General features: G+C 40.7%; 1 protein-coding gene across 1 annotated transcript; it reads right to left on the bottom strand.

Moving 5' to 3' along the window:
* Positions 1-1,038: 1,038 nt before the first annotated feature.
* Positions 1,039-12,670, bottom strand: REXO2 (RNA exonuclease 2). The gene is made up of 7 exons (XM_003923683.2): positions 12,461-12,670; positions 11,452-11,535; positions 7,698-7,775; positions 6,982-7,093; positions 4,913-5,021; positions 3,416-3,469; positions 1,039-1,489 (listed from the first exon to the last, which is right to left on the bottom strand). The coding sequence occupies exons 1-7, from the start codon at positions 12,605-12,607 to the stop codon at positions 1,360-1,362; spliced, it is 714 nt and encodes a 237-aa protein (XP_003923732.1). The 5' UTR covers positions 12,608-12,670; the 3' UTR covers positions 1,039-1,359.
* Between the last annotated feature and the right edge of the window lie 9,440 nt (positions 12,671-22,110).

The raw sequence follows: 22,110 nt of genomic DNA, 5'->3' as shown, positions 1-22,110 counted from the left end.
CAGAAGAAAATCTGCATCTAAGTGGGCCTGTGCAGTTCAAACCTGTGTTGCCCAAGGCTCAACCGTACTACCCGATCCTGCCTACCAACTGAAGTTGGTACATGAGCTAAAACCCATGCCACTCCAGAAAGCAGAAAGAAGTGGTCAGAAAGATCAGCAGACTTGTTTTCATAAACTCATTCTTAGTAGACTCACGAATTTCAGTCTCGGTTTACTCATTTGGAAAAAGTTACACTACAATCCCTCTCTCCGTTGATACAGCTGTAGTAACGCAACTTACTACATGTTAAAATGTTACTCAAATGGAAATATTATGGGATCATTCTGATCTCTGTATCTGTAACTACCACACATCGGGATCATGCTACTAGGTTCATATCTAGAATAGAACAGAAATGTAATTTGATATCACCACAGAAGTCTTCTCACCTAGTGGTTCTCAAGGAAAGGAAAGTAACCTGTGGGCTTTTCCCAATTCTGATTTGTCTTCAAGGGGCATTTGTCAGAATAAGGTGCACAAAACAATGAGATGTGTTCTACAGATGATGTTATTGCACACTCGGGCTGAAGAAATCACCTTAGTACTGTGGTCTAGAATATGTAAACTTAGGTGTTAATATGTTCCAACTGAAATCCTTACCCAGCTACTTACAATTAAACCTGGGCCAGCAAGCTATTTACACTGTAAACCAAGCAGTCCACTGCTGTGCATATAAATAGGCCCTAATTATTACTTAGCAATAAACCTTGGTTACAGAATCCCTAATTGAATTTCCTGAATGTAGCACAGTAGCCTAGCCCAGTACCGTTAATTCAAGAACTCTAACAATGAGCCCAAATCTGCTTCTTTAAACCTATCTGCAGTTATTCTATTCTTGATTTCTAAAGCAAAACATGTTCACCTCCTGTTTGACATGGACATACTAACCCATTCCTAATTGCATTACAAGAGTTTAAACATTAGCCATATCACTTCAAAATGAAAAAGCCATCTTTTCCCAATGATTCAACTACTAAAGAATAGATGGTACAAAAAGGTTTGCATTTCAATAGAACTAGCTTTATTTATTTACTTATTTATTTATTTAAACAAAAGAAATCGTCTAAAAGCAAAGGCATATATGTACCAAGGGACGGATGGGACCTGGTACTTACAAAGGAGCTGCTGTGTCTTAATGGAAACAGCGTATTAGGAGAAAAATAGTATTTCATGTGCTGTCTGCTTGAGTAATCAATCTGGAGACGCAAGTTAACTGAAAGAAGGTGCTTTGCCAGGCCGTCAGCGTGAAAAAACAAACAAACAAAAACAACCAGAGGTTGCCTCCAGATAACTATGCAGTGGCAGCATGATAACTGGCATCAACTCACGGTCTTCTCATTTTCCCCATTTTCTATAATTTTCCTCTTCTTTTCATCTGTCTTTTTCTTGAAGATGTTATTTCGGTAAAACTGAAGTTCTTTGATGCTTTCACTAATGTCATCAAGTGCCCTATAAGCAAACATACCACACTGAATGAACTGTCCAAAACCAGAAGATGAAAATCATTTTAAAAGAAAGAAGATGAAAATCATTTTAAAAGAACAACTGTTAAAGAACGACTTAAGAACAATGGGTGCTACTATAAATGCCACTATCTAGTATCATCAAAAGGAGAACACTTCAGTAAAGCAATTTTCTTTAAATGTTTTGTTTTTTAAAAACTTTTGACAAAAAAAAAAATTGTAGAATATGAAAGATTAAAGCTTCTCAAATTGTTCCAAAAGATGGTGACATGTTCCACAGGGAGAAAATAATAATTCCAGGGTCAAATAAGTTTAGGAAAAACTAGATTAAACTTTTTACTGAAATTCTTTGCAAAGCATTTAATATACTAATATGTATTATGAATTCCCAAAAGGAAGCTGTACTATACACACAGTATTTCTAAAACTTAATCTCTCACATTTGCAGAGTACTTATAAACGGCTCATGGAACACAGTTTGAGAAACACTGCACAATACTTAATGATGCCCCTGAACAAAACAGACTGACATATTTGAACGTAACTCATGATTCAGCCATCATAATAAACATCAATTATCAAACAGTACCTAACCATACAAGAGGATCTACCTCCTCCCTCGTGGTGATTTGTGCTATAATCAGTGGCAGCCTGCCTCCATCTAAGAGCCCTTCTTCTCTTCCAACATGTTGTTTCTCATCTGTTGTAGTCTGAGAAATCAGGTAACCAAGATTATTAGAACAGTGTGCAAGTAAATCAAGAAGCTCTGAATGACGGGCCAAGGGCCACTTCTAGAGAATACCCTGCACAAATTTTAGTGCAAGAATTTTATGACAGTTATTTGTGTGGCTAAGGCAACAATCTGCTTTCTTCCCAGGTCTTGGATCAGAGCCGAAGCTGCCAAAATTACAGCATCTGGCTAAATAAAAGCACACAATTCCCTAACCACAAAACTGAAATCCAAAACATACCTGAAAACCCATAGTATAAACTATTCTGTAGCAAAACCTGAGCAATCTTAATGTGAGGCTACTGACAGTCATCATTAGTTATGCCATTTGGTGTGAATATACATGTGTTTCACTGCAGAAATATCTACACATTTTATTATGGGCTGCTTCTGAAACCTTGTTACAGATGTTACAAGATAATAAACCATACACACGTAGTATTACCTTTCTAAAATCTGAAAAATTCTGAAATCCAAAACATACCCCAGTTATTTCACATAAGGTATTCTAGGCCTTGAATGGCTGTGCTACAGTCTATATACGCCCAATAAAATAACATGAGAATGCCCGACTTCTTAGGGATTGGTCTTCCTCTGTTTGCCTAGAACTGTACAAGGCACATCACAGGGGTTCAATAGATGGTTTAACAAATGCCACCCTTAGAAGCCAGCTGCTAAACCTTCCACTGGGTTTCATGCTTCTCCTGAAAGATTACAAAATCAAAAAGAAAAGAACCAGTATAGGACACATGAATATATAAGATCTTTAAATTCCTTGTCTACTTGTACCTAAGGCTCCAGACATAAAAGAAACAATCAGAAAAACTATAACGTTTCAACGCAGACATCTATATTTACAATCGTACACAAAGTGTTCTCATTTCAAATGGCTGCAAGTCCGTATTTTCTGTGGGAAGAAAAGATTACAGATTGTTTCATCATAACTATAAACCAAGTTATCTAAGAGTTTTAAAACAGCAATAAAAGCTATATAACCCTCTCAGAATGGAACACTGAAATCCTACCAGAATTCCTAACAGTAAAAGAATGTTATTGTTATGCTAGTCAAACGTTATCTTTTCCCCGAGGAAAAAGAGTTAAGGGATATTATTTGAAGCAGTCAGGAATTTGGGAGTTAAGCGTGTGTCAGACTGGAAAGCGCTTGGTAGAACTCAAACTTACCTATGAGAAGCAGCCTTCTTTGGTGCAAATTCATACTCTTCTGGATACCAGCGTCTATACACAGCAGAAATGGAACTCTCAAAGGAAGCTGTCTCAAATACACTGAACAATCACCTCCTTCAAGTAATCCATTAACATTGAAAATGGCAACTGAGTCATGATTCTCAACTTGCCTTTGCCAGGGCCTCTATCTTCCACCCTCTCCTCTCTTTCTTCCAAACATTTTCTATAAGCAGCTCATCAGTGTATAAGATTGCTAAATATGAAAATCCAGCCCAACCCTCCCTTGAGTTTCTGTCATGGATATGCAACTACCTGCTGGACATCTCCATCTAAAAATCTACCAGACACTTCCAATTCAACATCTGTCAAACCACACCCATCATCCTCAGCACCTCCCATGCCTTATCCACCATATCTACTCTTCCTCTTCTCTTCTCCTTTCTATTTGAACAGTGCCATCAACCAGCAAAGCTGCCCAGACTAGAAACATCAGAATCACATTATACCTCTTCCTTTACATACCACTTCATTCGAGCATTGAATGTCTGTCCAATGACCCTCTCACATTTTTATCTCCAAGCCACTCACTTCCACGCCCTGCCCTTTCTCCAGTTCATTCTTCTCTCCAAGATGGCAGAAAAGGCTCCTTTCTATCTAACACTTCTATCTAACACATTCATATCAAGATCATTCTGATTCTTGATATGAATCAAAATGATGGAATCAGATCCCTCACTCTTCTACCTAACTTTCTCAAAGGAACCCCATTCCTTGCAAGATCACAGTGAATTTCACTGGCATGGCATACAAGCCCCTGAGGCTTTACAACCACCTCCCACCTTCTCCAACCTCATGCTTTGCACCCCAGCACTACTAAATGGTTTGTGATTCCTTGAACACATCTTGCCTTAGCTTCCTGCTCCCTCACATTCTACTTCTGTATGCTCTCTCTGAATACTCTCTCCTCAATAAAATGCCTGGAAAACTTTCATTCTTCTTCAATCTCAATTTAAAAGCTGTTTCCTTCCTATGAAAAGGTTTCTCTGACTCCCCATTCCTCCTGCTCCAGCACAGTTAGGTGCTGCTTCCCTTGTGACCTCAATAGTATCTATGCACATTTTTACTACAGCAGTCATCATAGAGTATATTTTTAGGGTGTGTTTCTTACACATATGTCGACCCACTGCATTCTAAGGTACTTAAGTGCTTTTCATCTATATGTTCCCAGTAGATAAGCCAATGTCTGGCACAAAATAAGTGCTCAATAAATTTTGAGGATTAATTAACATTATATGGAAGACTTCTGACATTGCTTCTCCCACTTTTCACCAGTCCAGGATAAGTTAAGGTCCTATACAAGCAAGAATCAGATGAGGAAGATAGAAACCCACTTGGTACCCTTAGTTCTACAGCTCCATCCAATTACTTTCCACAAATTCTCAATTAAAACATGCTAAATGAGGTAATTTAATGGATCCTAAATATAGCCCTTACCTGCACAGTTCTTTAACAGTGCTCACATCAATTATTCTATAATGAAGATGTTTCATGAACTGGGGCATGTATTTGTCAAGAAACTTCTTATCTGCATGAACTGAATTTCCTAGAAAGACATGAAGCATACTGCATCTCTGTATTTCTAGTAGTATACAACAGGATTAAAATGTATTTGAAATGGTGATGATTTTTTAAAATTCAAACAATTCCTAAAAGCACCTCCATATTTCTAAGTCTGGTTTGGGTATACGTGATTAGTTTACAAGTACAGATTTCCAAGTCAGTTTAGCTTATTACAAATTTTTTAATGACCTCTCATGAACAGAAGGACAAATCTATCATTCCACATGTTTGATATAATACACGAATCTATTTGTTACTTTTTAAGGTCATACTAGATAAGCAAACTTCCTCCCAGTGTCACAGAATTCACACCACTTAACACTAAAAATTTAACTGAATCACATAAGGTAGATAAACCTTTATTTACAATCCAAATTTTTTTTTTTTTTTTTTTTTTTTTTTTTTTTTTGAGACGGAGTTTCGCTCTTGTTACCCAGGCTGGAGTGCAATGGCGCGATCTCGGCTCACCGCAACCTCCGCCTCCTGGGTTCAGGCAATTCTCCTGCCTCAGCCTCCTGAGTAGCTGGGATTACAGGCACGCACCACCATGCCCAGCTATTTTTTTGTATTTTTAGTAGAGACGGGGTTTCACCATGTTGACCAGGATGGTCTCGATCTCTTGACCTTGTGATCCACCCGCCTCGGCCTCCCAAAGTGCTGGGATTACAGGCTTGAGCCACCGCGCCCGGCCTACAATCCAAATTTTTAAACAAATCATATGCACATTCATATTTCTAAAAACTTATATGAAAAATACTAAATTTTAAATGAGACCATTAAAACAGATATCAGCCACATTGGCTGGGAGACATTTACACAATATATGCTCTAGTACTTAATGCCAAAACTTAATTTTATAAACGTTTAAGAAGAGTGTTAGTTACCACATCAACTTTCATATACAAAGGCACATACACCTTCAGAGAACATTAACTTCCCTCTGGCAATGTCACCCCTTTAAAAATTCTGATAGAACAGGCCTGGTCTCTTTAGAAAGTCAGTGTCACAGGAGAAAAAAACAATAGGTGGAAAGTTTTACACTAAGACACTAAAGAGACGTAACTAAATGAAATGCATGAGCCTTGACTGGTTGAAAAATAATTCAATATTTTGAAACATCTAATGTGGACTAGATATCATATGATACGGAATAATGTTTAATTCTCTTCAATGCAATGACATTGTATTACATAAGAAAATGTCTTTATTCTTAGGAGATGCTTGATGAAGTATTTAGGAATGAAGTGTCATGATGCCTGAAATTTACTCTAAAATGTCCAACAAAAAATAGGAAAAACAAACATGCCACAAGGTTAACAATTTCTAAACTGACCAGCCACAGTGGATCACGCCTGTAATCCCTGCACTTTGGGAGGCCGAGGCAGGCAGACCACCTGAATTCAGGCGTTCGAGACCAGCCTGGATAACATGGTGAAACCCCGTTTCTACTAAAAATACAAAAAAAAAAATTAGCTGGGCATGGTGGCCCACATATGTAATCCCAGTTACTCGGGAGGCTGAGGCAGAAGAATCGCTTGAACGCAGAAAGTGGAGGTTGCACTGAGCCAAGATGATGCCATTGCACTCCAGCTTGGGCAACAAGACTGAAACTCTGTCTCAAAAAAAAAAAAAAAAAAAAAAAAAAAAAAAAAACAATTACTAAATCCACTTCTCTGTGCATGTGAAATTTTTCCATAATAAAAATATGGGGGAAATTTTTATTGCGTAAGTTTGTGTTTCCCAGATCTCATCAGGTTTCAGGGCATTTTCCCAATACTCATGATATAAACTACACAAAGAAACTTGAACAGAAAAGTAAGATGTGTAACCCAAAGCAGGGTAAATGGAAGACATGGATGGTCTCAGCTGCTCTTTCTGGAACTGCAGTCTCTTGAACCACTACATATGGGAGACTATAATATATACACAGGATTGGATTTTACCTGCAAGTGGACAGAGCCCCGGAGGAGTCTGCTGTCGTACAAAGGACAGAAATTCATACTCTGCCTGCTGCAATGTAATTGTACTCTCCTTCACTGCCTTGGTAAGACCAGACTGCAAGAGAGAATCCCCAGCCCCCCACCAGAAACATATGTGAAGTCAGTTTTCAAAGGCATCCAGAAATGAAACTTCACTTTAAAAATGGGCAAATATAACCACAAATAGACCAGTTTTAGAGCTCAAGTTCAAACTGAAACTGCCATCTTTGCACCAATTTTTTCTTAAAGAATCCAAGCCAAATAAGTTACGATCCTGATTGTTAATAGCGTTTCCACAGTCAAATAAGATGGTGTTCAAAGTCCAAGGATATTAACCTCTGGGAAGAAACAACTATTAACAGGAGAGTAGCAATCCCCCTCCTCTGAGAGTTGACGTCTAACCTTATCCAAAAGACTGACTTGAGTAATACTTGACAATCCACAATGCGTTCGCGACAGACTGAATGTAGGAGAGGAAAAAAGAGGACATTCAGGAGAAGATGATCTCGAGAGGTCCCAAAGATGAAAAGTAAGCAAGCAAGCAGTTTCCCAGGCTTGCCAAGCAATCTTCTCTAACCCTTTTTAAAATACCATCCAACAATGGTATCGGATTCAGATGTGGGAGCCACAAGCTTGTTACTGATCCCCAAAGCAGCAATCCTGTTATTTGGTTATGTTACCTTCCCGTGATGCTCCTTACACCAATCTGACATGCTGTCCAGCAACTCATCTGGTTGTTTTATAATCAGGTTAGGACCCTGTGGATGGGAAACGCCGTTAGTCACCAAGAACCAACAGGAATAACCTTACTTTCAAAGAGAAAGTTTAAGCTGTTTTAAGGACCAAATATACATATCAGAGAAAGAGGGAAGGATACTTTAAAACTGTTCCTCCTTCATTCCAGCACTGTTTATTTATTAAGGCAAAATACAACACACAAACACACACACACACACACGGCTGAAAACTCAAATGCCTACAAATAAATGACACAGATATCTATCAAGGGCCAGCAAACTATTGCCCCACGCTTCTGCACTCAAAGCCTCAACTATTTAATATTTTGCCCTTTCCAGAAAAAGTCAGTCAACCCTTGATTATGAGTTCATTTTGAAAAGTGTCTAGGCCAGGCATGGTAATCCCAGCTTTCTGGGAGGCCAAAGTGGGAGGATTACTTGAGGCCAGGAGTTCAAGACCAGTCCAGGCAACATAGCAAGACCTCATTTCTACAAAAATAAAAAAATAAAAAAAATAAGCCGGGCATGGTGGCACACATGGAGGCTGAGTCAGGAAGATCACTTGATCCCAGGAGTTTGAAGTTACAGTGAGCTATGACCATGCCACTGCACTCCAGCCTGGTTAACAGGGTGAGACCCTACCTCTTCAAAAAAAAAAAAAAAAGTATATTGTCAAGTAAAACAGCAATTGCAAAACCATATATGCATACGTATAATTTCATTTACGCTTGTTTTTAAAACAACGCATTTATATATGCATACAAAATATCAAAACAATACATAAACTTGGAGTAAGATGGGGCAAGAGAACAGGACAGAAATCCAGTAGTCTACTATACATAAACTTTGGATAGTTACACTGTTTAACAGGATTTTTATATTTAAATTTTTTTTTTTTTTTTTTTTGAGACGGAGTTTCGCTCTTGTTACCCAGGCTGGAGTGCAATGGTGCGATCTCGGCTCACCGCAACCTCCGCCTCCTGGGTTCAGGCCATTCTCCTGCCTCAGCCTCCCGAGTAGCTGGGATTATAGGCACGCATCACCATGCCCAGCTAATTTTCTGTATTTTTAGTAGAGACGGCGTTTCACCATGTTGACCAGGATGGTCTCGATCTCTTGACCTCGTGATCCACCTGCCTCGGCCTCCCAAAGTGCTGGGATTACAGGCGTGAGCCACCGCGCCTGGCCTAAAAAAATTTTTTTAAGAGGTAATTGGTGACATCTGAAACACACACACACACACACACACACTCAGTGGCCCTCAAATTCCCAGCTCCATTTCACAGAACATCCAAGTGTGAGTCTCTCAGATACAGTCCTAGCAGTAACAGTGGCTATGGCATTAAAGCAAGTCACCCTAGCTTCTCCCTCTGTAAGATAGTGATAATAATAAACTGTACCCTCTCCCTCATAGGAATGTTAACAGGATAAAAGAAATGATACGAGCTCTTGGAACTCTCTGGTAGAAAAGTACTCTATAAATCAAAGGTATTATTACTACTAAGGTAGAAAAAAACAGTTCACAATCACTGAAAGGAATGGCTAGAATCTAATTAAAATATGCCTGTACATCCAACAACTAAAAAGGAGGTTTAGCCAAACAAGAACACTGGTGTTGGCAATCTCTGCAGAGAAACAAAACATTTTGCTTGAATAACATAAGATGTTTTATGATAGTCACGAAGGAAAAAGAAAACCCAAACACATGAAAATGATAGATTAAAAAAAAATAAAAACTAACAATGATGGAAAAATCAAACTACTACAAATTTAATGCTAGATACCTATTCTATATCCCAGTTTAGCAAGCCAAGAGACCATTCCTACAGAAAAATTTTCAGAGTAGGATGCCTGTTCTGCTACCAGCATAAAACATTTTTCTCAGACTCTTATAAAAGAATAAAACATACTACAGAACTGACAGCTGCTAAGCTTTAAAAAAATAAATAAATAACACTTTATCCTCATCTGACTTAGTTCTTTTACAAAGGCAGCATTCATCTGCAGCTGTGTGAATACATACCCAAATTTCCTCCAGGGTAAGTATCAACCTACAGGTCCATTAAACTGTCAGTATTTCACATTATATCAACAGTCTAAAGAAAACACTCTTCTTCGGTCAAGGGTAAGTTAGGCTGGTAAAATAAAGACACTTCACTATTCATCTCCAGTAAATCCCAAGTAACAGGAAAAATAAACAACCAAATCTAAAACTCAGGGCTTTAAACCAAGTTTAAAAAAAGTTGTTACAATGAGAAATACTAAGTCTCATGATTCTCCTACAGCTGATGTGTACGGAGAATAAGCCTGGTACTCCACAAATGCAGTCATTCATCAATAAAAACGCCCTCACCTCTTTTATCTACACGGCAAAACAAATGAAAGCGTTAACTGTAGATTTACAAACTCTATCCAGTGCCAGTAATATACCAATGCTACCCTCTGGGAACTTACTTTAACAAGACTCTCTTTTCCACAAACATCCCTATTTTGTTCCTATTCTGGAGTTTCTTAATGGCTCTGAATACTGCTGACAGTATAAAACAGAATTATTCAGGTTCAGGGATTTCACCCCTTACCAGATGGTGTCACATCCTTACTAAATGTTTCATGAGTGGTTAAAATGCAGCAGGTGTGTTTTGTTTTGCTAAATGTTTCAGATGAAAGTAATATGCAAAAGCCTTAATCATGTCAATCTGCCAACAAGAAAACACTATGGGTGTGCATTAACAGAAATTCTAAAATCTTTTTCTTTTTTTTTTTTCTTGAGATGGAGTCTCACTCTGTCACCCAGGCTAGACAGGCTAGAGTACAGTGGCAGGATCTCGGCTCACTGCAACCTCTGCCTCCTGGGTTCAAGCAATTCTCCTGCCTCAGCCTCCCAAGGAGCTGGGATTACAGGTGCGCACCACCACACCCAGATAATTCTTTTTTTTTTTTTTGTATTTTTAGTAGAAACTGGGTTTCACCCTGTTGGTTAGGCTGGTCTTGAATTCCTGACCTGGTGATCCACCCGCCTCAGCCTCCCAAAGTGCTGGGATTACAGGCATGAGCCACTGTGCAGGGCCTAAAATCTTAATATAGATCTAGAAGCATCACATGTCCGAGTTGAAAAGGCAGAATTGGATATATGGAGTCAAGTTCAAGTCACGCTTATGATATAAAGACGCAAACACTGGCATGAGTCACGAAATCTGATGGGAGGACAGCTGGCTGTCTTCCTGGTTAGAGCACCTTACTGAGAAAGCCTGAGTTAAACTATTGGCTCCCCTAATAAATAGCCACTGGGGCCTCAGACAAATTACCCAACATCTCTATGCTCAGATGTCCTCATCTATCAAATGAGCATTATAACAATATCTAACTTATGGTTACTGTAAGAAATAAGAACAAAGACATATAAAGCACTTAGAAACTGTACCTGGCATACAGAAAGCTCTCAGTAAATGACAGAGTTTATGTTTCTGTAAAGTTCTGGCATGGTTAATTAAAAAAAATTTTTTTTAAATTAATTTTACACTAGGCTGTGAGATGGATTACTTTGGTTCTAGTACCACCCGTACCAAGACCTAATCCATTACCTTAATGTATATGGACCTCGACTTTCTTATTTTTTAAATAAAGAAGCTGGAAAAAATGATGGTTAGATTTCCAGTGCCCTTTAAAAAGTACGACTGTATTACATGGCACCACCTACTTCAGCCAAAATGTTGAGATCAGAGTCAGTTATCAGACAGGCCATCTCAATAATCTGGTCCTTCTCAATGTCCAATCCTGTCATCTGCAATTAAAAATAAATATATAACACACACAAAACCATCATCCTGGCCTCTTTTACCCAAGTTTGTTTAACACGAATTCTCTTAAACATTTTCAGCTTGCAACCCAAAGCCAAAACAGAATAATGCTCCTCAGGCAACTACTGAAGGTACTAAATACAAGTCCTCGTTTATTCAACAAACATCTACCAAGGGCCTGCTATTTGTCAAGCACTGAGATTCTACTCCCGCACAGATGCAAAGTAAGTAAAACTGAGTGCTGACATCACTCAGTTTTGGAAGAGTTAGATAACTAACATCACCACATCTCTGCAGAGTTTACAAAGTTTTCACATTAATTACGCCACTTGATCTTTACAATCTAATGGAAAAACTACTGTTACCCTCACTTCATACAGGCTCAACGGAGGCAGGAGCCCTTGGTTCGGGCATGGAAACCCTGAAAAGATAGGAACTGGATTCTGGTCCCAACCCAAACTCTCACTAGCAGCACGACCTCGAATGAGTTTAATCCTCTCTACGGGCCTCTGTGTTCTCACTTACGGAATGAGGGGTAAGGCTGAGTCATCTCCGGCGTCCCTTCTGGCTCTAACAACCCAGGGTCCTTTAAGGATTTAGCCGGAGGGGGCTGAAAACAGAGCCGCTGCCCCCGCCCCCACTCCAATGACCCAACCCCAGAGACGCCAGAGCGTTAGGAAAGTCAACATCTGGGAGGAGGGGTAGGACGGAGAGGGAGCCACACGGGGGACTCCTCCCTTGTGGAAAGAAGCCCCACAGCCCAGCCCGGCGCCCAACACCCGCAGGACTCCCGCCTCCGGACTTGCCCGGCGCCGCCCCGGGCCGGCCAGGCTCACCTGCCACACCTGAGACCCAGACCCCCTCCGCTCCTCGGTCCCACGCGCCAAACCCCCCGCCGACCTCACTCACCTCCAAGTCCACCCAGACCATCCGCTGAGCCATGCTCTCCCCTGCAGCCATGGCTTCGCCACCTTCGCGGACACCGCGCGCCCCGAACCGTCCGCGACTCCCACCTACACTCCTCAACAACCTGGAGCCCAGGGAGCCGCCTAGCATCACCCGGCACCAGCATCTACTGCCCCAGCCTAGCAGCCGGCGCTGGCGCAGGCGCAATAGTCGCTAAACGTCGCAAACCCACGGGGAGGTGCACGAGCTGAAACCACAGGTCCCAGCATGCAGTGCGCCAGCTAGCCCTCAACAGCCCGGCTTGGCTGCCTAAGGGAATGACGGGACTTAGAGTCTCACCTGCGATTGCGACCGGATGCCCCACCCCCGCCACGTGTTTTTCGGGTGTTACTGGACGCGCCTGTTTTTCACGGCTAAGTTTGTTTGCTTCCAGGAGTTATTTCCTGAGTTTTGGTTAGTTGTAACCGTGCAGTTAAAAAAGAACTCTTACTTCGATTGGCTGAAAAAGATCTGATTATCTAAGTATGATACTTTTTTCATGTATCTCTTTCCTTCTTTGCTTTTCTTTTTCGTTTTCTTTTTTACTTACCTGCCCCTCTATTCCACAAACTGGATATTTTCCTCATTTATTTGGGACTAAGAGGCAGTGCGCTTTTGGGGACCAGAAGGCCATTTCCATTATCATCAAATCATTTAGAAATATTTAAATGAGATATTGTCTGAGAAATCATTTAGCACGTAGTAGGCGTACAAAGTTAGTTATTTTCCTTCATTTTATTATGGGAAAGGGATCCTGATCCAGACCCATAGAGAGGGTTCTTGGACCTCCTGCAAGAAAGAATTCAGGGCGAGTCCATAAAGTGAAAGCAAGTTTATTAAGAAAGAAATAAAAGAACGACTACTCCATAGGCAGAGCGAGGGCATGGGCAACTGAGTATACCTACAGTTATTTCTTGGTTATATGCTAAAGAGCGGGTAGATTATTCATAAAATCTCCGGGAAAGGGATGGATTATGCTGGGAACTGAGGATTCCCCCGCTTTTAGATTATATACGGTAACTTCCTAAAGTTGCCGTGGCATCTGCAAACTGTCATGGCGCCGGTGGGAGTTTCTTGTAGCATGCTAATGTATTATAATTCGTGTATAATAAGTAGTGAGGATGACTAGAGGATGACTGCATGACTTTGTCATCTTGCTTTTGGTGGGATTTGGCCAGCTGCTTCTTTACAGCGTCCTGTCAGCAAGGTCCTTGTGACCTGTATCTTGTGCTGACCTCCTATCTCTTTCTGTGACTTAGAATACCTAACCTCCTGGGAATGCAGCCCAGTAGGTCTCAGCCTTATTTTACCCAGCCCCTATTCAAGATAGGGTCACTCTTCAAATCCCTCTGACAATTTGACCAAGGGTTATCCCTTATTCCTTTGGAAACGCGGTCTGCATTTCAGTTCAGCTATTAGGTGTTTGCGTGATGACGACTTGCTACTCTGTTCTTAAAAATTCTCAAAGTTAAATCTCGTCCTCCCATAACAAATCTATGCAGCAAACTAACTTGAAATGGACTAAAACAGTTCTGCCTGCTCTGTCATCTTCTTTGGTTTCGATCCAGGTGTCTTTAATCTCCTACAACAACAGCTATAGTGTCTGTCATTTCTAGGAGTCCAGGTGGCCAGCATCAGGACCTTGAGGCCATGGAGTCTCAAATTTCCTGAGTCTCTTCAATCTTGGCTATTCAGTAACAAATTTGTGACAGAGTGCCACTTTGTTACAAATATTGATCTCAGCTTTGAATTATAACCTTTACATATTTTTCTGAAAACCATATTGCTACTAATTACAGAGCTTGTGGTCTATCTCACCTGGTGAGCTGGTTTTATGAGAAAGTTTGTTGCCTAATTGGAACTTTAAGGATAGTGTAGAGTGCTGGATTTCACCTTCTACTGCTTTTGTGTACCCAACCCACCGCCTGCAAGGGCCCAAAAAAAACTCTTTAAAGGGTCCTCAAATGGTAGACACAGATTATACACATAAAGACTAACTGTGGCATATATATTTTAACTGCATTGCTTGATGTCGCATTGTTTTGCTATAGCTTTTTACTCATTTGTAGCCTACTTTAAAAAAAAAAAAAGTTCTCCATTTCTTCTTTAGTTTTGTCTTAGCTTTAAACTTGATTCATAGAAATTAGAGTCAGTTGAGGCTGAGTGCAGTGGCTTACACTGTAATCCCAGCACTTTAGAAGGCCAAGGCTGTAATCCCAGCATTTTGGGAGGCCAAGGCAGGCAGGTTATGAGGTCAGAAGTTTGAGACCAACCTGGCCAACATAGTGAAACCCTGTCTCTACTGAAAATACGAAAATTCGCCAGACATGGTGGCATGCACCTGTAGTCCCAGCTACTCAGAACACTGAGAAAGGAGAATTGCTTGAAACCAAGGGGCAGAGGCTGCAGTGAACCAAGATTGCACCACTGTACTCCAGCCTGGGCAACAAGCAAGACTCCATCTCAAAAAAAAAAAAAAAAAAAAGTAGAGTCAGTTGAAGTACATAAAACTTCATCAGTTGAGCTTTTTATTATCTTCTTAAAGTATTATGTATTTAAAATTTTAAAGAACACCATTTGTTTTTAACTTTATTACTGGAATAATGTTTCTAACAGGACATGGCCAAGAACACACAAACCCTGCCCTTTTTTGAGAGTGCACTACTTTTTTTACATATTTTTTAATTCTTATTTTTTAAATTGTAACAAAATATAGATAATATAAAATTTTACAATTTTAGCCATTTTCCATATGAGGTAAGGGTCCCCAACCCCTAGGCTGCAGATCGGTACAGACCAACCCCTAGGCTGCAGATCGGTACCAGTCTGTGGCCTGTTGAGACCAGAGCTGCTCTGCCAGAGGTGAGGGCTGGGTGAGACGCATCACCACCTGAGCCCTGCCTCCAGTCAGATCAGCGGTGGCATTAGATTCTCATAGGAGGACAAACCCTGTTGTGAACTGCACATGCGAGACATCTAAGTTGCATGCTCCTTACGGGAATCTAACTAATGCTTGATGATCTGAGGTGGAACAGTTTCATCCTGACACCATTACACCCCTATCCCCATCCATGGCATAATTGTCTTCGATGAAACCGGTCCCTGGTGCCCAAAAGGTTAGGGACCGCTGGTATAAAGCATGGCGGCCCCTCCCATGAAAGCATGGGAGTTCCTTCTCTCTCTCTCTCTCTCTCTCTCTCTCTCTCTCTCTCTCTCTCTCTCTTTCTGCCTGATAAATCATTTTTCTGCAAATAATAATAATAATAATAATAAAGCATGGTGGCATTAAGTACATTCACATTGTTGTGCAACCATCACCACCATTTATCTCCAGAACTTTTCCATCTTCCCAACTGAAACTCCATCCCATTAAACACTAACTCCCCATCTCTACCCATCCACTGCTTCCAGCCCCTGGCGACCACTATTCTACTTTCTGTCTCTATGAATTTGACTACTCTAAGTACCTCTTGTAAGTAGACTTATGCAGTATTTGTCTTTTCATATCTGGCTTATTGCACTTACCATGGTCTCCTCAAAGTTCATCCATGTTGTAGCGTGTGTCAGAATGTTCTTCCTTTTTCTAGCTGAATAATATTTCATTGCATGTATGTACCACATTTTGTATCCATTCATCCATCAATGGACACTGGTGTTGCTTTCACCCTGTGGCTATTGTAAATATTTATCTGATTTTTAACTTTTATATTTTATTTTATTTTATTTTTGAGACAGGGTCTGACTTTGTCACCCGGGTTGGAGTCTGGAGTACATTGACATGATCACAGCTCACTGCAACCTCCATCTCCTGGGCTCAAGTGATCCTCCCGCCTCAGCCTCCCAAGAAGCTGGGACTATAAGTACTCGTCACCACAATGGGTTAATTTTTGTACTGTTTTAGAGATTAGGTTTTACCATGTTGTCATGGTGGTCTCAAACTCCTGGGCTCAAGCAATCTACCTACCTCAGCCTCCCAAAGTTCTGGAATTACACGCATCAGCAACTGTACCCAGCCCTCATTTTATTTTTTATTGCTCCCATCTTACCAGTGACTTTCCCAGCCCAGTTTTGTTCTTCCCACATTCTGAACAAAGATCACTGTGATAATCAGTCCATAAGTGACCCCTTCCCCCAACTTCCTCGGTCCCTTGTTAGAATTATCCCAAATTGTATCTTTTAAGGTCCTTCTCAGCCAGGTATTGGTGGCTTATACCTGTAGTCTCAGAATTTTGGAAGGCTGAGGTGGGAGGTTCACTTGAGGCCAGGAGTTTGAGACCAACCTGAGCAACAAAGCAAGATCCCATCTCTAAAATAAATTAATTAATTTAAAAATAAAAAATAAAAAGAATTAGCCAGGTGATATAGTTTGGATCTCTGTCCCCACCCAAATCTCATGTTGAATTATAATCCTCAGTATTGGAGGTGGTACCTGGTGGCAGGTGACTGGATCATGGGGGTGGACTTCTCATTAATAGTTTAGTGCCATCCCCCTGGTGCTGTCCTCATGATTGTAAGTGACTTCTCACAAGATCTGGCTGTTTAAAAGTATGGCACTTTGCTATCTCTCTTTTGCTCCTGCCCTGGCTATGTGACATACCATTGCTCCCTCTGCCTTCTGCCATGACTTTAAGCTTCCTGAAGCCTCCCCAGAAGCAGATGCCATCATGCTTTCTGTACAGCCTGCAGAACCAGAAGCCAATGAAACCTACTTTCTTTATAAATTACCCAGTCTCAGGTATTTCTTTATAGCAGTGTACAAATGGCTTAATACAAAAAAATTGGTACCAAGAGTGAGCCATTGCTATAAAGATACCTGAAAATGTGGAAGCAACTTTGGAACTGGGTAACAGGCAGAGGATGAAAGAGTATGGAGGGCCCCCAAAAGACAGGAAAATCAGGGAGAGTTTGGAACTTCTTAGAGACTGGTTAAATTGTTGTGACCAAAATGCTGATAGTGTTGTGGACAGTGAAGGCCAGACTGAGGAGATCTCAGATGGAAATCTGAAACTTGAGAACTGGAACAAAGGTCACGCATCTTACACCTCAGCAAAGAGCTTAACTGGATTATGTCCATACCCTAGGGATATGTGGAAGTTTGAACTTGAGAATGATAACCTAGAGTTATCTAGTGGAAGAAATTTCTAAGCAGCAAAGTGTTCAAAAGGTGACATGGCTGCTTCTAACAACCTATGCTCAGATGTGGGAGCAAAGAAATAGGTTAAAACTTACATTTAAAAGGGAAACAGAGCATAAAAAGTCAGGACAAGTTGCAGCCTGGCCATGTGGTAGAAAAGAAAACAGCCTTGAAACACTGCTTCTTATACTCAGCTGCTTAGGCTCCAGCCACCACTCTAAGGAGTGGAATGACATAGTTTGGATATATGTCCTCACCCAATCTCATGTTGAATTTTAATTCCCAGTGTTGGAGGCTGGGCTTGGTGGGAGGTGATTTGATCATGGGAGTGGGTTTCTCATGAATGATTTATCACTATCCCCTTGGTGCTGTTGTTGTGACAGTGAGTGAGTTCTTGCAAAATCTGGTTGTTTAAAAGTGTGTGGCACCACCCACCCCCTTGCTCCTGCTCTTCCCATATGATGTGCCTGCTCCTCCTTCACCTTCCACTGTGATTGTAAGTTTCCTGAGGCTTCCCCAGAAGCCAAGCAGATACCAACATCATGCTTCCTGTACATCATGTAGAATCATGAACCAATTAAACCTCTTTATAAATTACTCAGTTTCAGGTATTTCTTTATAGCAATGCAAGAACAGCCTAATACACCTAGCCTGGTGGCACATGCCTTTAGTCCCAGGTACTCAAAAGGCTGAGGCAGGAAGATCATTTAAGCTTAGGAGTTCAAGGCTGCTATGAGCCATGATCACGCCACTGCACTCCTAGGTAACAGAGTAAGACTCTGTCTCTGGAGGAGAAGAAAAGGAGAAAAAGGAAAAAAGTACTTCCCTACTTCTCTTAGGAGAGGCCCCTGATTCCTCATGTTAACTGGTATAGGAAGTTCATAAACCTAACATTGTTACAATTATGTTCCTTGGGAACTTTATCTGATGTACATTATCACCATTCTATTAAACAAGACTTTAATTTACAGAACATATTTATTTTATACTTTTATAGAACTAGCACAGAGCCATGTAGCAATGTTGGTAGTACTGGCTAGCGGTCACCAAAGTAATCAGACTATCTCAAACCTGTACACTGTCTTAGGGTTGATAAAGCATTTAAGAATATGCAGTAGGTACCCAATGAATACTCACTGGTTAATAATGGTATCTTTTCTCTTCTTGTTTTGTGGAACTTCATCTTGATAAATGTTGATAGAAGGGTTTACTGCTGATAACGGATAAGGGCTGTTTACATCCCTCCTCCCTCCGGTGGTCCAGGAAGGAATGAAGGATGACAAATCTTTTGGCTTTACCTTCTGTCACTGTAAAAAGGCAGAATAAAAATAATGGCCAAACTTGTCATCTTCAAAATGCACCTTGTAAAAAATGGATACTCTAAAAGTTTTTATGAAGTTTGAATTGCATTTTATCTCAATTCAGTTTGACAAAGAATTACTGAGTACTGAGTGTATATCCAACACTATGCTGGAATACAATAATAAAAAATAGATCTGTTAAACTGATATTTATTATACTGGGCACTATAGGTATTTAAGAATTTATAAACTTAAAGTTGTTTCTTTTACAGATGAGGAAACAGCTTTAACTTTCCCATCTGTAAAGTGGATTATATGATGATTAAATAAAAACATATAGAACACTCTATATACATTATGTAGTAGGTGCTTATTTGCTTTGTTTCTTTAAACAAATAGGAGGTAGAAGACAATATAAAGGAGATGGTGCCAATGCTTTAAAGAATATAGAGTGCTTGGAAATAAAGGGAAAGGGGATTCATTTTGACTGAAGAGATACAGGAGGATGAAATTGGGTTAGATCCTGAAAGAAGAGAACTATGACAATTGCTGTGGGTAACAATATCCCAGGCTGATAGAATACCTTGGACTTAAGCAACTAGGATAATTCTGTCTTTAAGTGAAAGAGAAGAACAGGAAGAACAGGTAAGCATTGTTGAGTTCAGTTTTGGAAAGGCCGAAGTTGTGCTTCCAGAGGGACATCTGCAAGGAGATATCCAGCAGGCAGCTGGAAAGGGGGCAGGGATAGAGATTTGCACTTAGAAGGCAACTACATAGAGAAGATGGCTAAAGCTATGGGAGGGAAAGAGATTGCAAGTTGTCTAAAAAGCGCAGCTATAGGCCCATCTTAACCTTGAGAATTTTATTTCTTGCAAAATTGTAGTGGGGAGACCCCTTAAGAGCCGAGGCAGGAGTCAGAAGCCTCAGCCTATTCCCATATAAATAATGAAGACTAAAATAACTAGAGATCTAATCATAGTAGTTATTCATAGGTGATCTTAGTTATTCATAGGTGATTTTAGTTCTTCTACTAATGCCTCTCAGGTCCTGAAGGGTGAACCTGGGGTGACATTGTGAAAGAAATGACCCTAATGCAAGAAGCCTTAAGCCCTCTGTCATGCCCATGTAAGGGCTGCTGGCGGGCGCCTTGGCTATGCTGTTTAGCAAGCTGCGGAAGGAGATGATGTCAGAGATGTCTTCCTCCCGGGAGGAGTTAGGAGAAAACTCCACTCCTCCAAGCTCTTGCGGTAGGCCTGACAGCTGTCAGGTAGGCCCACAGACTTCTAGGGGCTTGTCTCCATGTGATGCTGTGCTTCAGTGGTCACATTCCACGTCCATTCTCATGTTCTGCTTCTGCGCTTCGTTCATTTTTCTTAGAAAAATCATCCCTAAAAGTAATATAAATCTTAATGTCTTTGTTCTTTCTTGACAAGTATGGAAAAGTGCTGACACGTTATGCTCCTTACCTCATCTCAGCTACTAGAAAGTCTTGGGTCCCTACCTATATGACACGTGATGTACTTGACCCTATCACTGACCACCAATGCCTTGTCCTACCTACCTGCCCCCAGCTTTGTACTCAATAAAAGTCAGAGTGTGCAGACACAGGGCCACGGCCGGACCCCGTGCTTTGGTTGGCAGTGGACCCCTGGGCCCACACTCTCTTTTCTCTGTCTCTGTGTCTTGTGTCTTTTATTTCTACAGTTTCTAGTCTCCACACCAGCAGAGAAGGGCTCAAAGGACCCTGTAGGGCTGGACTCTACACGAACTAATTAGCACATAAAGCAGATCCTCAATTTAATTTGTACGTGTTGGCACATATAGAACAAAGTGGTAAAGGAAGCCCCCCTAAAGTCTATTTCTTGGAAGAGTAAGGAGTGCCCTGGGAGAAAACTCAACCAAAGGGAAAATCAGCCAGAAATAAAGAGCATGGCACAGCACCAAAGCTAAGTTGGAGGGAGGGAGAGAATAATTCTGACAGCCCAGCAACTATCATACTGATTTGTCTCCTAGCCTCGTCCTTAGTGGACACATGTCTAAGGCCAGTGGAGGACAGAGAGCTGCAGGTTTTCCAAAAGGGGTTTTTCAATAAAAAGCACATATAATAATGTATCACACAACACTGCTTACGTTCTCTGGTAGCACAATTTTTTGAAAAGACAAAACTGAAGCGAGACAGTAGCAGGAATGGGGAATAGAGAGGAATGTTTCCTCCTCGCTTTTGATATTTCCTTCCATGTGGAGGAGATGCCTCTAGCATAACATTCCTGGCTCCTGGCACCTGGCTTCTCTTATTTCCCTGGAAAAAGGTGAAGTAAACATCAAGATTTGGGGTGGAAATTAGACATGGTCAATCTAGCGTCTGCTTTATTTTTCTCACCACTCCTCATTAAAGGAAAAACTCAACTACGTCTTTGCTCACTTCACCAGAAAGCACACTGAAACAGTGGCATTGTGAGAATTCTGGTATACTTGCCTACCAAAGCAAAGACAATGACCTGACAGGGGAATGTTATAGGAATCCCAGAAACACTTAGGCAGGAGGCTTTGAAGACAGCAGTTATCCTATGTTAGTCAGAGAGTTAATTCTGTTAGTGTGACATCACACATTGTTGCACCCACATGCTATTGAGATTTAACCACCTCCCATACTACCAAGTTACCTGGTGATCTCTAGGTGTCTTGATAACAAGCTTGAATTGATTAGTACTTCTCATTGTAGCCAAATTCAGGCAATTCTCTCATTTTGAAGAGTCCAGTTTTAATTCCATGAGAAATTATGACATCAAACTAGAATAATCTAAATGATTATTGGACAAAAGAAGATATATATGAATAAAGATTCAGTACGGGCCATGTAAAATGAAAAAGACAATAAGCTTTGGGGACAAACAAAGCTGAATTCAAGCCCTACCTCAGCTACTTGATATCTGTATTTCCTTAAACAGGTTGACTCTTGCAAACTAATTAGCACATAAAGTAGATCTGGAATTTAATTTGTACATGTTGGCACATATAGAACATATTGGTGAAAAAGCCCACCTCAAGTCTATTTCTTGGAAAAATAAGGAGTGCCCTAGGAGAAAACTCAGCTAAAGGAAAAAGCGGCCAGAAACAGACTCTAATCTTTTTGAGATTCATTTTCCTCCTTTTAAAAATAGGTGAAGCACTACTTCATT

This window comes from Saimiri boliviensis, chromosome 6 (assembly GCF_048565385.1).
Source record: "Saimiri boliviensis isolate mSaiBol1 chromosome 6, mSaiBol1.pri, whole genome shotgun sequence".
NCBI lineage: Eukaryota > Metazoa > Chordata > Mammalia > Primates > Cebidae > Saimiri > Saimiri boliviensis.
Note: the sequence above shows the minus strand (reverse complement) of the source record. Positions and strands in the feature narration are given on the sequence as shown.